Here is an 18,365-nt window from a genome sequence, read left to right on the forward strand (position 1 = left end):
GCATACTCTGTATGTAGCTAGGTCCTTTCCCATTAAAGGCTCTGTAGGTGATCAGGAGAATTTTAAAGACCAACCGTTTGTGAATAGGCAGCCAGTGCAGGATATTCAGTGCTGCTGTGGCTGATGTTCTCCTTTTCCATCCTAACACCAGTCTGGCTGCGGCGTGCTGCACCATTTGTAGTTTGTGGCAAATTTCTCTGTTGGTACCTGCGTAAAGGCTGTTGCAGTAGTCGATGCGGGAGGTTATAAGGGCTACTGCAACCATTTTCCTTGCTGAGAGGGGAATCAGATCGAAGAATTTTCTAAGCCCTTTTATAATGCCAAAGCAGGTCCCAGCTACGGCCACTGCTTGCTGTTTGAAACGAAGGGTGAGGTCGAATTTGATCCCTAGGTTTTGGACTGAGAGGGCGGTATGGGGGGTGGGGGGGGCAATGGCATCCTCTGGCCACCAGGATTCAGGATTGAATTGGTTTCCTTTACCAAAAGGTAAAATCTCAGTTTTACCGGAGTTACACTTAAGGTGGTTCATGTCCATCCATTTTTAATCCTTTAAGGCAGTTCTTGAGTTTCATTTCAGCTTCACCGGTATTGGTAGGGACTTAGCATTGTGATGAACTAGTATTTACATTTGCCACAATATTCCTAAGATCTTTTTTTGAATTGTGAGTCCTGGGAGTGATTTGAAAAGGTGTTTGGAATGCATCAGTTTGTATACTTTACTTTTTATTTAGATTTGTATGACATTTGTAAGTCTGAATTTGGATAGTCCATTAATTTTGGGGCCTTTGCTTTGTTGTTTGCTTTATTTGATAACTTTTTCCTTTTAAGAGGACTCTTGCCATATAGTCTCATAAAATAAAACTGAGCTACCACCAATGAGATAATGGCAGAGATAACAAAAGAAGCTTTTCTGTTAAAAAAAATAAAATGACCGCAGAAACATTACAACAGATCCACCACCTTCCAAGCTCCTATCAGTAGCAGAATGGTTCTTTTATATTGGCAATAATTTTTCTTCTAAAAATTAAGGACCATCCAGCTGTATCTGAGTACTGGTCTGTCCATGCACAGCATTCCCATGACCACAAGCAAGGTGGGTCTACACCCCATCTAGGGGAAGCAAATCATGTACATATAGTGGCTGAATTGAATGGCACAATGCTTCTAGATGCATTGGCGTAATCTGATTTACTAAGGTCAAACATTTCTGCATGTTAATGAAATACACTTAGAATTTTGCAATACTTTAATCATATTTTTACACATGCTCTGCAAGATGTCTTTAAAAATGAAGGTTTTTCTAAAGTTCAGCGGTGCAGGACACCCTAGTTACTTCCTTTCGTTAACTGCAATTAACCTTTAAATAAATGCTTTCCTGTTTATTTAACATCTATTATTTAACATCTTATTAATGAGAGTACTGAGTTGAATTAACCGCATCCCAGTGCTGTCCGGTGACTGCATGTATAGGTCAGGACAGCGGCCTCCGGGCTGTACATTCAATCAATCAATCAATCACTTGTAAAGCGCACTACTTACCCGTGAGGTTCTCAAGGCGCTGAGGGGAGGGGGGGTGCTGCTACTGCTCGAAGAGCCAGGTCTTGAGGAGTTTTCTGAAGGTGAGTAGGTCTTGGGTCTGTGGCAGGTGGGTAGGGAGGGTGTTCCAGGTCTTGGCGGCGAGGAAGGAGAAGGATCTGCCGCCGGAGGTTGTTCATTGGATGCGGTGGCGGTTGCGAGGGCGAAGCCTGGCGGGTTGGAATGTAGAAGCTGAGTCTGCTGTTCAGGTAGGCTGGTCCGGTGTTGTGGAGTGCTTTGTGTACGTGGGTGAGGAGCTTGAAGGCGATCCTCTTGTTGACGGGGAGCCAGTGCAGGTGGGGGGGTTGAAGTGGCTTCGGCGAGGGATGTTGAGGATCAGTCGGGCGGAGGCGTTTTGGAAGCGTTGTAGTTACCATAGGTGTTTGGCAGGGATTCCTACGTAGAGTGCGTTGCTGTAGTCCTGTCTGCTGCTGACGAGGGCTTGGGTCACCGTTCTTCTTGTTTCAGTCGGGATCCATTTGTAGATCATGCGGAGGGTGTTGTAGCAGGCAGAGGAGATGGCGTTGACCTGCTTCGACATGGAGAGGGAGGAGTTGAGGATGAATCCTAGGTTGCGTGCGTGGTCCGTGGGTGTCGGTGCTGTTCCCAGTGTGGTCGGCCACCAGGAGTCGTCCCAGGCAGAGTGGGTGGGACCGATGATGAGGATCTCTGTCTTGTCCGAGTTAAGTTTCAGACGGCTGCTCCTCATCCACTCGGCGACAGTCTTCATTCCCTCGTGGAGGTTGGTTTTGGCAGTGTGTGGGTTCTTGGTGAGGGAGAAGATGAGCCGAGTGTCGTCGGCGTAGGAGATGATGTTGAGGTTGTGCTGGCGGGCCACTTGTGTGAGGGGGGCCATGTATTTATTTATTTATAAAGTTTTATATAGCGCGAACAAGATCCCGAAGGATATCAGAGCGCTTTACAATAAGTTGGTGGAGAGGACAAAATGAAATATACACAGCAATTGTGGAAAGAAAGAAGAAAAAAAAAGATAAACAGTAAGCAATGGTACACATAAAAGGTGCAATATTAGGCAGACGATGTGGTCTGTGACTGTTAGTTGTGCTATGGAACTAGGAACCAAGAGATATGGCTGGGTTCAAACTGGAATGGCATGGTGAGCAAAAAAACGAGGTATTTAGGCCCAGACCTCTGTACTGGGATGAATGTATGACATTGTTCTGCATTCTGTCCATCAACTGTTGTTTGTTGCAGAAAGGTGACAACTCCTTTCCTAATCATCTTTCTTGCCTCGGTCTTTCATGAACTGTTAATCCTTATCTTGCTCCTTCTCTCTGGGGTCATTTTGGGAGGGTCTTTAAAAAGTGATTGTTTTGTACACTTGATAGTCTGAACTCTCCTATTTGAAAGGGCTTTCATGCACGATAATAAGGAAAAATGTTTTAGTGTAATAAAATATTTGCCTAAGATCACACAATTTGAACGAGGAAGCCACCATTTATCCAGGTTTTCTGGTTTTGCTTTGTTGAAATCAGCCAGCAAATGGGTATCTGTCTTTTCACATGTTAAGGCTTTGTAGACGTTGAACAAGGTCGGGCTGAGGGATGAACCCTGGGGTACGCGCAAGATGATGTTGGTGGCTTCAGATCGGAAGGGTGGGAGGCGGACTCTCTTGGTTCTGCCGGAGAGGAAGGACGTGATCCAGTCCAGGGCTTTTTCTCGCATTCCGGCTTCTTGGAGGCGTGTTTTTAGTGTGTGGTGGCAGACCGTTTCGAAGGCGGCCGACCGGTCCAGGAGGATGAGGGCTGATGTCTCGCTGTTGTCGAGTTGGCGCCTGATGTAGTCCGTGGCGGCGATGAGGGCTGTCTCGGTGCTGTGGTTTTGTCTGAAACCGGACTGGGACTGGTCTAGGATGTTCTCCTCGAGGTGGCGGGTCAGTTGCATGTTGCCGATTTTCTCGATGACCTTCGCCGGGAAGGGGAGCAGGGAGATGGGCCGGAAGTTCTTGAGGTCCTTGGGTCCACCTTGGGTTTCTTGAGGAGGTTGTTGATTTCGGCGTGCTTCCATCTTTCCGGGAATGTCGCTGTTTCGAAGGAGATGTCGATGACCTTCCGTAGTTGGGGTGTGATGGTTGTGTCAGCTTTGTTGAATATGTGGTGTGGGCAGGGGTCCGATGGTGATCCTGAGTGGATGGACTTCATGGCCTTGCGCGTCTCATTGACGTTGGACCAGAAGGTCAGGTGGATGGTGCTGGTGGTGTTCGAGGGGGTGTTAGAGTCTGGCGCTGTCGGGGTGGTCGAGGTGTTCAAGCTGTCGCGGATGTCGGCTATCTTGTGGTGGAAGAAGGTGGCCAGTGAGTCGCACAGATCTTGTGAAGGCGGGATGTTGTTGGTGTTGGTGCTGGGGTTGGAGAGTTCATTCACTATGTTGAATAGATCTTTGCTGTCATGTGCGTTGTTGTACAGTCGCGCGTTGAAGAAGGATCTCTTGGCTGTTCTTATGAGGTGGTGATATCTGTGGATACATTGAGCATCATTGAGTACCACTGGCTAGAAACTAGAGAGTAAAACGTTGTTTCTGGTATTGTGAAGAAGAGAATGCAGGCAATCAAAACCTTACAAATCCTAGCATTATGTCTATGCCCATATTTCACAGTAGTCCAGAGAGACCTTATTAAGATGAGAGAAGAGACATTCTAAGCTCAGAGGAAGACAGAACCTTTAAACAGGCATTTGCATAAGAGTAGCATTGTCAGTCGCAGATAGCACCAAAGCCACTAACCCATTCAAGGGACAATGAAGGTAACTAGGTGGAGCTAGAAACAAAAATCCCTTTACCAGTATATTTTCCTAATTTGTTAACGTGTTCTTCTCTACAGCTATCCTAATGCTAGGATCATTTATGTTTCTGGCGATACTTCAAAACATTAAAAAAGATGACAGACACTCATTAAAGAGAGAGGAAATAGCCTCACCAACCCAATGAGGGAACAGTTAATCCAATCAGTCACCCGCCCTAAAACATTCACCTATGTACCAGAAACTAATTTCAGTGAGCAAGGTAATAAAACTTTGACACCTTCCAGTGGTGACAGTTAATGGACTTAGAAGCTCCGGTATACCCAAATACCACAAGAAAACCCCTGTGACATAGAGGGAGGGAATTCATACAGCTGGATTTAAATAGTAACCATGATTATGTTTAAACTGCCTTCCACTACCGTCCGAGGAGCCCTCCAAGGAGTCGAATTTTCAAATATCTTTTGTGATGAGGCTGTTATAAACACCTCAGCATGTTTATCTCCAAGCTCCAGAGTCCTAGACAACAAAGTAAGAGAGAGACTAATCTTAATTGCTGAACAATTCGTTTGTTGGGAAATATCGTGCAGCGCCAGGACGCCGGAGGAGCCAAGCGGACCCTTGTGTAGCTGACCCCCTGTGGAATCTGCGCCAAATCCCACGACTCGCCGGACCCGCTTCGCGGGTCCCGCAGCGCGTCTTCGTCATCTGCCAGGAGGCAGCAACTGACTGTTGAGGAGGAGCGCGGGGCAGGTGAGCAACCAGCGGGGCTGCGAGCATTGGCAGGGGACTCCAGTGTCCAGGAGCCCCTGCGCGCCCAATTACTATCACCTGGGCTGCTCTCCCCGCTGGCCACGCCCCCCCGCCAACGGAGGTAAAACCAAGCCTCACCTTCCTGCCTGTGGGACTCGTTTGTTGGGAAATATCGTGCAGCGCCAGGACGCCGGAGGAGCCAAGCGGACCCTTGTGTAGCTGACCCCCTGTGGAATCTGCGCCAAATCCCACGACTCGCCGGACCCGCTTCGCGGGTCCCGCAGCGCGTCTTCGTCATCTGCCAGGAGGCAGCAACTGACTGTTGAGGAGGAGCGCGGGGCAGGTGAGCAACCAGCGGGGCTGCGAGCATTGGCAGGGGACTCCAGTGTCCAGGAGCCCCTGCGCGCCCAATTACTATCACCTGGGCTGCTCTCCCCGCTGGCCACGCCCCCCCGCCAACGGAGGTAAAACCAAGCCTCACCTTCCTGCCTGTGGGACTCGTTTGTTGGGAAATATCGTGCAGCGCCAGGACGCCGGAGGAGCCAAGCGGACCCTTGTGTAGCTGACCCCCTGTGGAATCTGCGCCAAATCCCACGACTCGCCGGACCCGCTTCGCGGGTCCCGCAGCGCGTCTTCGTCATCTGCCAGGAGGCAGCAACTGACTGTTGAGGAGGAGCGCGGGGCAGGTGAGCAACCAGCGGGGCTGCGAGCATTGGCAGGGGACTCCAGTGTCCAGGAGCCCCTGCGCGCCCAATTACTATCACCTGGGCTGCTCTCCCCGCTGGCCACGCCCCCCCGCCTATCACGTGGACTGTAGGGTATTAAGGAACCCAGCGTTCCCCGCTTCGCGGGAGCGAGCGGGAGCGACCGGGACAAGGGCGGGACCGTCCAAGGCCGTCACAGGCCGGAGCAGGCTGGGCTGGGCCCACTCTCTTGGCTTTCCATATCGTGCAGGTACTTACAGACTTGATAATTGTGTTACACTCGTTTTGGGTGGTATAATCTGTCTGACCCCCCTGGAGTATAACTATGCCTTCATCAACAAAGGAGAGTACCCCTCAGAAGCCGGGTGGTGTGAAAAATGGGACTCTTGAAAATTATTTTGCACGGGCTGTGGGGGAGGCGGATAAAGAGGGAAATTTGTCTAGGCTAAGGGCGGATCGGAGACGATCAGTGGACAATCTGAAAAACACCCCCTTGGGAGAGTTATCTATCACTTTAAGGGAGGAGTCAACTCGTATTGAGGATGTTCCAGTTTTGTTAAGGGAAGGGATGAACACCTCTCAAATTGATATCACGAGTACTGCTCCACCTAGTAGTATTAGAACTAGCCCTGCTAGGGGGGCTACAGTCCTAACGCCACAACCACCCATAACCCGTAAAGACAAGCACCCCAAATCGAAAGTAGTCACCACACAAGCAATCCCAGGACCCCCTCCAAAAAAACGTAGGAGAAGGGCAAAGGGAGCACATGGTGGCAGTAAACCCAAGTCTCTACACCTAGAATTTGGGAAAGCCCCGCAACCCCAGGTTCCCACAGCAATACCGCCGGTAGAGTCACACTCTAAATCTAACGTGCAGGAAGTTTTAGCTCCCGCCCTGAGCACAGATGTAGGAACCAGCAGTGAGAATGTCACCCTTTCTGTTGTGCCACTGGGAAACCTGGAATTCCTCTTAAGGTCTCTGTTACTCCCGATCAGTGAAAGCGTAAAAAAGATCGAGATCAGATTAACCATACTGGAGGCCACATTGGGAAGCCTCAAAAATCGCAGTGTTCGACAGGAAAGTGATCTTACAGCCATCCCTAGCGCCGCAGTTGCGCAAGGGTTAAAACCCAGGGTAGTTAACCCAACGCCAATCCCACCTCAGGCCACAAATGGGGCAGTCCCACAAAAACCACCAAACCCAAAGCCTGTAGTCACCAATCCTCCCCAGGCTACCACTCCCAACCTACCCCTAGCATTAGTACCTCAGGCACATAGGACAGATAACATCATCCCGGATAATCAAAAAATGCCCCCTGCAAGACCCCGTCGTCCTAACCTACCACCCGAGACTAACGATCTCACAGTAGTTATGGCAGGGGTCCCCCAACTAGATGAAGGTGAAATAGAGGATTTTTGTACACTAAAAACTAGGGTCATTAAATGGCTAAACATAAACAGACCTCTCCCGATACATCTTAATAATGAGATTATAATGGTAAGAAGGGTCCCGTGGGTGGGGAGAAGTCGGAAATCCATTACCGGGGACTGTATATTAGTGAGTTTCAGGGACAAGGGCACGGTGGCTCACATTTGCCAAGGGGAAAACATATCAAGGGAATCTACCATCCATACCCTTCGCGTGTCTTTCTTTTTCCCAAATACCCCAGGCCCACAATATCCACCCCAACGACATGATAGATGGGAGAGAGTTGGCAGAAGAGGGCGCCATCAGGCTCCTCATCCCTGGCCACTCTTCGGTAGAACGGCACCATTACTCCCAACCTATAATCGGTTTAACTGTTTAAATGATCTAGAGGGGGTGGATTGACAAATAGATAGGGCCTGTAAGGAAACCGTAGAAGAGGGTGCCCAAGCAGAAACATCAGTGGTGCAAAGAAACCCGGCCCCGCAAACCCATTTACGTAGGGCGGAGGACTCTATGCCTGTAATTAGTGAACAACTAACACACACTCAGACAACGCCCGTAGCTCCAGTGGGTGGGGTGGAACTGACTCCATGTCGGTTTCTTAGCTGGAATGTGGCAGGGACTAGAGCCAAAAGATTGGATCCCACATGGATAGATTTCATAACCAGCAACCATGTAATTGCCCTACAAGAAACATGGGACACCGCACCATCTTTCTGTCTGGACGGGTTTATAAGTTTTATTATTCCAGCAACTCCTAGCAGTGCAGGAAGAGCTAAGGGTGGTCTAGTTCTCCTCTTCTCGTTAAAATTGGCAGGGACGTTTAAACAACTAGAGTCAGGCTCCCCAAATATTTTAATGGTAGAATGGACTATCTCACCAGGGCGGGTCTTAGTGGTCTTAAATTTTTATAATTCGTGGGCTAGACAAACAGACACAGCCCATGTGGATCAACTAGAAAAAGTTCTTTTTGATTATAGTCACAAATCTTGCACTAATTTCGATTTCCTAATTTTAGGTGATTTTAACATTCAAAAATGTGTTTTAAAATGTAATCTAGGCAACCTGGATGGTCAAACAGAAAATGGCAATCTGCACTTTGCTCACACCAAAGCGGGGGAGGCGTTGGAATTTCTCCTTGCCAGCCTTAACATGTCTGAACCCCTTAGTACTGGTAGTGACGAATCCTTGCCAACCTACAAAGGGTCTGAAAGTGGGTCTGTGATAGATTTCATTTTCGTTTCTCAGGGCTTAACCTCTAGGATGGGGATTTACGAGGTAATCGCCTCCCCACATAGTGATCACAACCCGGTCTCAGCACAGGTTCACTGGAGTGACTTATGGAGCAAGCACCTGGGCCTTCCCAGGGCTTGCACATCGACGGTGCCCAGTGACCAGGGCAGACGGCTCAAGTGGGGTAAGGTGGTCCAGGAAACCTTTATGGCTTCCCTGCGCCCAAAGATAGAGGAACCTATGCGAATCTGTTTAGACCAAAATGCCTCCAATGATGAGATTGTCTCAGCTTTTAATCTAATTTGCTCACATACGGCTGAAGAACTTACTGTCCCCAACTCTAATTTGCCACCCAAGCCATTTAAATGGTTTGATAGGAATTGCTCTAAAGCCCATAAGGAACTGAAAAATGCCCTTAAAATAAAGCCTAGGGATAAAACTTTAATCTCTAAATTAAGGCGAGAGTATAAACTGGTTGTTAAAAATAGAAAAAATGCAATTAAAAAGAATGCTTGGAATGATTTGCTTGACGTGGACATACTACGGAATAGTAAAAGATTCTGGGACATCATAAACAACCAATTCTTCTCTGGGGAGATCAACACAATCTCCGACTGCATCATCAGTGACGAGAAATGGGTTGATCATTTTAAAAATATATATGGCGGCAATGACCCTGTAAATGATAATGAGACAGGACCGACCAGGGGCCTAGTGGCAGTAGAATTTAATGAGGAGGAGGTATATAAGGCCATAATGGACTCCACGAAAAATAAGGCTCCGGGCCCGGACGGTGTCCCGGTAGACTTTTTTATATATGCCCCAACTACCTGGTCTAAAGTCCTTACAAATGTCTTCAGGGCAACAAATGGTGGATGTTTTCCAGTAACATGGAACACATCTGTCATAGTACCAATTTTTAAAAAGGGAGACAGGGAGAATCCAGGATGTTACCGCCCAATCTCCTTGATAGACTCTGCCTTTAAGATTCTGGGCAGAGTCTTATTGACAAAGTTGAGAACAAGCCTGGAGACCTGTGGGGATCTCGCAGAGATTCAATATGGCTTTAGGGAAAAACGGGGAACCTTAGAGCAATGCTCAAATTTACACCTCCTAATATCGAAGTACACGGTGGCCGGGGAAGGTTCACTATATTTGGCTTTTATGGACCTCTCCTCGGCCTTCGACTTGGTTAATAGGGCCAAGCTTTGGGCTATATTGCGCGAGCTTGGTATTGAGGAACCCTTGGTAGCCCTTATAGCAAGCTTGCACCAAAGCCTTACTGCGAAGGTCCGGGTGACCAGGGATGGGCGATGCTCTGATAGTTTTAGGTCAAATAAAGGTGTCCGCCAAGGCTGTATCTTGGCCCCACTTTTATTCACCATTTACATTAATGATCTAGGGAAGTCTTTGTTAGCGGGCAATGCTGATGTCCCGCGGGTAGATGGGAAGCAGATACCGGCTCTTTTATACGCAGACGATGCTGTTCTCATCGCCCGCACGGGCATTGGGTTACAGACCCTTTTGGAACTCTTTGGCTCTTTTATGGCCAGATTGGATCTAAAAATCAATGTAACTAAATCGCACACAATGATTGTGGGTCCACAAAAAAATAAGTTACATACAAAAACCTTTTTTTGTAATAGCGAGGCTCTCTCCAGGGTCCCGGTTTTTCCTTATCTAGGGGTCTTGTTCGACGAGAAGGGCTCCTGGGTCCCGCAAATCAAGGCCAAATGTATTTCTTTAGCCAGGTCTACAGCTGCCCTGTTGGATTTTACTAAAAGACTAGGGGCTAAACCAATGGAAGCCGTGTTAAAAGTTTACAAAAGTAAATGCATTTCAATAGCCTCATATGGTGCAGCACTGTGGGGTTATACTAATCTGGACAGTATGCAGATAGTAGAGAACAAACTTATTAGACGAATTCTGTCGGTCCCAAACTCCGCACCTACCTACTCCATACATGAGGAAGTTGGCCTACCTTATATCATAGATGGATTGAAAATGGCCCCTTTACTTTTTTGGGCCAATATCTGGTTAAATACTGAGTTGTCTTTAAATCACACAATCCTTAAAGACGTGACTGCAAGGGAGGGGGCAATGAAAATAGCTTGGCTGAGATATATAAAGACATCATTCACTGCCCTCGGAAGACCTGAGTTATATACAACACCATCCATAATCAGGAAAGCGGACATTGCGTGGATTAAGAAGGAATTCCAGGGGAGGACACGCTTAGAGAGAGAGGAATATGAGGTTAATAAACCGTTAGTAAGAGCACATCTGGTTTTGTCCTCTTCCCCCTCGATGGAACCCTACCTGCAATATGTCTCTAAACCCTTGCATAGATTTTTGTTAACCAGATTCAGATTGAATTTAATCCACTATTCATTAGGTTCCTTCCCTACGTGGGGTAAACCAGAACATGCACCACCCTGTGAGTGCGATCAGTTCTCTAATCAGGATACTCTTCATTTCCTGTTTTTTTGTGCATTTTACGATTCTGAGAGGAGAAAATATTTAATTCCCCTCCTGAAAACACTGGGCTTTATACAAGTGAGACCTGCCTTGCTTTACCTCCAAAGGTTACCGGACGCACATGTCACTTTTTGTGTAGCGAGTTTTTTAACAGCCGCGTACAGAGGTAGAAATAAAAGAATCCCTAGAACTGTTCTGTTTTAAATTAAAAATGAATACATTAACTGTTACTTTTTGTATGTATAATGGTGACTAATTCAGTGACTTTTTTATGGACACTATGTATAAACAAAATGAACTGTGGGTATTTTTAAAATGTCTTTTTAAATATATGTATGTTTTGCCTTTTATGATTTTAACAAAAATCGAATAAAGTGTATTTTGACTGACTGACTGACTGGCTATGATGGTGATATTTCAAAATGGTTGAAATGTATGTAGAAATGGGCAACACCAGGCATTGTAAAAGGCTGACAAGCTCAAAAGCAACCCAAAAAGAAAGAACAAAATGTTTTATGTTGTCAAGTCATACTCACCTTGCAGCAGAAAGTCGGGGAGTTGTAAACTATTGAGACTTCACTGAACATGTATTCTTCCAAACTCTATAAATGATGAAAATGTCATGGAACTTCAGGACAGAAGAAGCTTCATTGTCACACATATGGGCAGGATTGACTTGGGGAGTCCAGTGAACCTCTGTGAAGCCAGGTTCTGTCCTGCTTCAGCAACTAGTTTAGGCCCACTGTGTTAATTAAGGGGAATTAGGAGAAAGGCGCCTACAGTGGATTGCGTCATTGGGGGCTATGACAATGTGGCCTCTTACGAACATTGGTGATCAACAGTGAACTAAACGAGCAGCCTCAACGTTTAACATAATCGTGCAACTGCCATAGGTTCAAGTGAGCCTTGTGGTATAGGTCACCTAGTTAAGTGGCCCATTGGTTAGAATAACTTGTCAAACCTCTCTTCCGTAACTTTAGCCCTTCAGGTTCATTCACTTCTTTTTCCATGTGTGCTGTTCTCTCAATGCATGTTATATTATGCAGTTTACAAATGTTACTGTTTCAATTCCTCTTGTTAATTTCCAGTTCATCATTGGTGATTTGTCTTTTCTATAACCTGTTTAAAGTACCCTCGTTGACAAGCTCGTTAACACGCCAGACTTAGTAAACTTTGGAGGTGGCGCAAGTTTAATAAGACTGACATATCCCAAGATAAATAAAGTAATCCGTAAGGTTTAAGCCAGCACACCCTTAGGAAGGAAATGCGCAACACTGTGCTTTCTTTGGTCTTTGTTTTAGAAATCCTAATCTCCTTATGGTTACCGCCTTTCCATCTTTTACTATATATATATATATATATATATATATATATATCTGTGCCACGACTGTAGAAGACAGATGTTGGTCACTGATCTGCCCAAGGTGTCCCTTTGGTGTCTGGACTTAGGATATGGCTCGACATTGTGTGATAAGTGCACCCTCAGGTAACCAAAGGTGATTTAAAGTTGCATGTCACTTAAAAAAAGTTGTTGCCTTTGCATAGATCCCGCTACAAGTTGCAGACCTCGTCACCGTCACACAACCGATACTGCAACTGTTTCACTTCTCACTCCAAGTCCTCTGGTTAGTCCAACTCTAAATGCAAACATAAAAAAGAGAAACAGGACATGACCCTTACTGCTACTGACTCCAAAGAGAAGGATAGCCATTTCATTCCATTGAGATTACTGTAGAAAGCCTTCATTTTATCCTGACGTGCCCTGATTTTTCCGGTCCATTGTGGACCCTGCAGCAGATCAAGTGCTTCAAAAAAGCCATGCTGCAAATTTACAGTGCACATTAGTCTTCCTCTAATGCATCTTGCGGCCCCATAGAACCAGAGGGGCCTCCAGCTGGGTTACCGCTGGCAGGGTCACTTCCCTGCGGTGTTTGTCTCCTTTGGACCTGTTACTGGAATTGTACAGGCTTGGAGCCCAGCCTCGAGATCCACTCCTGTGGCGGTGAATGATCAAGTGCTGACATTTGATATTTTGGGTCAGTCATTTAGTTAATGAATTAGGTATAGAGGATGTATTGCATAGTCAAATCTTTATTATATATATTTTTTATATAAAGTATACATAGTGACTAACATTTTTTGCCATGGATCATATTTTTGTGAGCTGTAGCAGTATTGATGGGCCTGTTATCAAGGCTTATTATTTTGCTTTGAGAGCTCGGGCTGGCAGAATGTAGTATGTGATATTCCCCTTGGGGAAAGGTTCTGAAAAAAGAGAGGATCCAGGTAATGTTATCTTTCCTGCATCTCATAATAATGGATTGAGTGAAGGATTGAATGATTTAACGGTTTACTTATGTACAGACGTGTTTCAGTTCACGCCCTTCCAGCTGTTCAAAACTTATATTGCCCTGTCTTTTACCCCATTAAATCAAGGTCTTGTTCTCCTATCTCTCTTCAGTCCCCTTTCTATTGTCTCTCTATCAGCCTCTATAATAATAGCCTCATTCTCCCTCTCCCCTTTCCACCCTCCATCTTCCCTTACACACACACCTAAACACTCCCACACCCACACAAACATGTCCTTATTTCCTCTTCTGCCCTATTTTTCTTTTCAGTCTGGTTGTCCAATCCTCATGCATCCTCACAGCTTGTGTCCATTTGGTTTAATTGGTCATGAACCCCTGTTATCCCTACAGACCTGGATGTCGTTATTTCGAGCCTTTTTTGACCTTACCATATGCACACTCAAGGTTGTGCATCTTTGTAGATTACCTTTTTCTGTTTGCTAATAATGGTTAGACTGCAACATTTGTGGAGAAGGTTGCCTAACAAATGTATTGATTACTATCTTCTTTACTTTTAGCGGAGGGGCCCACAGCGGTCTGTTGATGTGATAGTCTCATCAGCCTTCCTACTGACTATCTCAGTTGTATTCATCTGCTGCGCCCAGGTAAGTGTTCTAAGTGAATTAAACATAGTAACAAACATGTGTATTACATTTTGAACATGATCTTGGTTCAACTAAACTACAATAGTTACTACTTGTCTTTATAACCTTCAGCTCTGAACTGCAGATAATATTTAGTGGTTCTCCTATTAACTAGTATTATTAGTTTTTTAATTGAAGTCCCCCTCAACCATGTTGGTTCATGTATCACTGACAGTTAAGAATATTTTTATGATTATGCAAGGATCTCGTATGGGCTGCGAAGCTCTAATCTGCGCACACTTCATATATGCAATTACAGGCTGTGCACATTCACAAATTTCCCATACTTGGGGGTTGTCTTCATCTTCTCTATCTTGGGCTCTTAACATTCCTGCAAGATGTTTGTCTAAATGGACATGCTTTTTTTTCAATCTGACTTCAACTCTAGGAGGAAAGCCTGTTATCCTGTTTTTGGACATCTATAAACTTCAGTGTATTCCCATAGTTACATATAGAGCCATGGTTTGGAGACACTCCAATATTATGCCTTTACGCAGGGCCGGACTGGGAAGGCAAACTGTCCTTGGCAATTGAGTTGTCCTGGCTTTTGAGGGGCAGGGGTTGCACGTGTAAAACACTACAGCTTTTGTTACAGGGGGCCTATATTGCAGCTATGCTGCAAAACCGTACCCCGGTAACAAAAATGGCCCCCGGGGTTCAAAACCGCCCTCCCATCCTGGCGGCCCACCGGGGAAACGCCCAGTGCCCACTACGACCAGTCCGGCCCTGCTTTACAGGTGGAAGAAAATCGTTTTCTAAGGAGCCCTTTCTCACTGTCTCAATGTACCTATAGTTATCTCTGCCACAAGTAAATAATCATTTCCTGTATTGAGGACTTAATAAAAACTGCTCCCCTAAAATTATGAGTCTATATATCCAATGCCCAAGGGTCATTAAATACATTATTAATGGCTGCTTATTTTCTGAAAGAGGCGTTGCAATTCCCTGGGTTGCATTTGTTAAAAAATATTTTAGAGGGGGTTGGAGGGGCCATGGTCTGCAGTTTGATGAATATAATGTCAGACCATTTGTAGTGTAGTTCCTATATTCCCAATAGGCTCTGGGCATTGGAATAACCTATACTATAGTTTAGACGTAGGACTGAGGTCGACTAGGTCTCTATTGAATATATTAGACTTAATTGTGAGTGCCAGCTAGCTCAGAGGTCACTAGAAACTTTCTTGAATTCACAAGAAGGGATTAGTTTCTGACAACCGCATAAGTATGACAACTTTGTTTCCCAAGAATAAGAAATCAATCTCTAGAGTCGCGGAAACAATAGATAGTTATTTTACTCAGTCAATCGCGCATGCTTCCTTTCACCAGAGTTGCTGAGAAATGGAGAGATGGGCGTTTTTCTATAAAAGGTATTTATTGAACAGTCTTCTTTCTCATACAAAAGAAATTAACTGCTACAATCGCAATACTTAGCATGAAGTAAAGTGCGACAGTTAAAAGAGTATTACAAAATAATATTGTAATAGCATGGTATGGTTTCTAAGCCATAGATAAATACATAAAATATATACATTAATAAATAATGACTAAAAGTACTCAACTGGTGCTTCTAAAATATGCCTACCCCGGTGTACCTAACCGAAGTCTAGTACGAGGGAAGAAGTAAGTGAGGTGTAGCTTAGTTTTAATATTCTTTGCCAAGAATCTATTCCAATAATTCTCTAAGGGTCTAATCAGCTCCGTACCTTGGTTTAGAATGAAGGAGGTCTTGTATCTCTCTCTCAGAACTTGATTTCCCAGCAACCCGCACGGGTAGCCTGAAAACACTGGAGCTGGATTTCTCGGCAGGAAAAAAGACAGCGTCTTTCACAGTGCGTCAGCTGGAGGGTCGGCTTTCTGTAGCAGGGCGTCGGGCAAGTAGATAGTCGAACTGCTCCAAATCACCATGTGTTTGCCTGGGCAAATGTGGGCATATTTATACCTTGAAGGTGCTGAGTTTGACGTAAGGTTGGACATAATAACGTCATCAAAGACTCAGTTCTTTGAAAACTCCATGAGTTCTTGGATAAATCAATATTCAAGCAAGGGGAAGTCCCTGACTGCTGAAGGTGGGTTTTTCCAAGAAATCGTTGTGGATTCTTGGAACTAGTGGAAGTAGCCATGCCGTATTTGGACTGCATAGACTAAGTCTAAATATGGTTATGATTTCTATGCCTATATAATGATAGGGTGATTTATACCTATATATGGGCATGAATCGGGAAAATTACACTAGGGTCCTAAATTCATATACAACACATTAAACTCCGATCCCAAGCCTTCTGGGACATCTCCATTAACTTGGCTCTTAGGGAGTATTTGATGGCTGCTGACATCGGGCCCATGACGGGCTGGGCCGTCTGCTCCTGGATAATCGGCGGAGCAGTTTGGGCTGGTGATGTCCCCCGAAGCAGAGCACGTTTAGGTACTGCCACCTTGGGACTACAGCTGGTCTGTACACATGAGATAGAAGCTGGCTCAAGGAGCCTGGTTGAGGACCATACCATCTTTCTAGCTGGGTGCTCCTAGAGGTGGGACGGGGTGTAGCTTGATGGAATATCATGTGGTGCCTTGACTTTCAGCTTTGGAGCTCACACAGGTCACCCATCCTAAGCAAGCCTGAACTTTTAGCTCTGAGCACTCCTTGCATGACCTTTAAAGCCTCACAGGCTTATTCCAGCTCTGGGCCCCTGCAAGTTCACATACCTTTAATGTTTGTATATTTGGTGCCCACTACCAGACAGAAAGCATCATGGTCTCCCGATAAGCTCCTCCTACTTCTCTGTACGATCTAGGGTTGGCACGGCCAAAGTAGGCGCTTCTTCGCTCTCTTCATTAATAAGACCCTGCAGAAGTTAGGGGAACTGTTGGAGTCTCACATATTCAGGCATGTCGTTGCTGGCAAAGCACTCGCCATCATCAGACCTTCGTTTAAAAATGGTCTCCAAAAATGGGCACTCCATTACAAAAGATGATCTTCAGAATTACCTGGGAGACCTCTATGACAAAATATCAAACTTGGTGAATACTCAAATGCAAGGTTTGAAAGGTGATTTAGCCTCCGGCTTGTTAAATGTCACCAAGGAATTCTAAACTCTGTGGCCACCAATGAGAATGACATTATAGCCATTAAATAAGAACTCAAAAATCTTCAGGATTCTGGCATCAAAATCGCAAAATGAAGTTCAACTGCTGTTGAAGAAATGTTCTGATTAAGAAGATGGGTCTAGGTAAGGTAACATTTGCATTGAAAATATTCAAGAGGAGGAAGGGGATGAAGTGGTTCAGTTTTGCACATCTTTGTTTCGCTTAGTTCTCAGAGAAAGCCAAACATATGAGATTTCCATCATAAGAGTGCACGGAGTCAGGACACCTAGGCCTTCTCCAGCATCTAGACCGAGAGACATTATAGCTAGACTTGGCTTGCCCCTATTGAAAGACTGCATAATGAGGGAAACTACAAAAAGCGAACAGCTAACCTATTTAGACCAACACGTCAATCTATTTAAAGAGCTACTCTAAATAGGATACATACACTGGCCCAAGTAACTGCGCAGATGACAATTGTGTTATAGGTGGGCATTTCCCTTTGCTTTGTGGTTGCATATCAACTCCAAATCATACACAATACACAGCCCGGAGTAAACCCAGAAAATCCCTGGATCAACACCAGAAGTGAGCTAAAGAACGATGATGGATTCAACCCAGATCTGGGACTGGGGGTGAGTGTCTGAAAAGTTTCAGTGCTCCGTCCATCATCTACTTATGTTTGCTTTGTTCACCCTAAGTTGGCAGGGTATGCCCTGACGTGGGTCCCTTGCTCACCTTGCCAATGGATTCAAGCTAGCCTGGCTGATAAGGGCTGTTAGCCCGAAACCAGTCCCAAGATGCTCGTTTCCGGACCAGGGAAGACATAGCTTTGCAGTTCGGTCTGGACTGTTCCCATGAGGCACATGGTCAAGACTGATCTGGGGTGGCGAAGTAAGCTAAAGAACAATGGTGGAATCAGCCCAGAACTGTGACAGGGGTGAGTGTCTGAAAAGTTTCAGCCCTCCGTCCAGCACCTCCTTGTGTTTGCTTTATCAGCTCCAGATTGCCTACACTCACCGATGAGAAAAGAATAGCCAGTAATTGAAGGACAAAGAAAAATTAGAGGGATCCAAACACAGAACGACACACAAATGAATTGGATTTTCTGAACTATTATGCTTTGAATACTGGAACCAGTGCTTGTCAAGATGTAAGCTTACATCTACAGCTGATGTCACTAAACTCCTCCAGATTTGGACAGAATAAGAAAAGTTTTTGGACCAAATGTTACATTGATATGGTGACTGACCATTATGGATACGGACCACAGTGAGATCCGAGCTAGATTAATCACACTGGGCTTCAGTAAATGTCCTAGTGCTTTCACCATAAGACCAGTTTGCGTCCTAAAAGAA

At 45.5% G+C, this 18,365-nt stretch overlaps 1 protein-coding gene across 6 annotated transcripts in view; it reads left to right on the forward strand.

The window, feature by feature from the left end:
- The window catches only part of PHTF2 (putative homeodomain transcription factor 2), a 589,432-nt gene that overhangs the window by 483,181 nt on the left and 87,886 nt on the right, over positions 1-18,365 (forward strand). For all 6 annotated transcript variants that reach the window (XM_086967374.1, XM_086967375.1, XM_086967378.1 and 3 more), the window contains one exon: positions 13,798-13,884. In XM_086967374.1, the coding sequence (XP_086823500.1) occupies positions 13,798-13,884 (87 nt within the window). The remainder of the gene's footprint in view (positions 1-13,797; positions 13,885-18,365) is intronic.

Source organism: Lissotriton vulgaris, chromosome 1_1, assembly GCF_964263255.1.
Source record: "Lissotriton vulgaris chromosome 1_1, aLisVul1.2, whole genome shotgun sequence".
In the NCBI taxonomy this organism is placed as follows: domain Eukaryota; kingdom Metazoa; phylum Chordata; class Amphibia; order Caudata; family Salamandridae; genus Lissotriton; species Lissotriton vulgaris.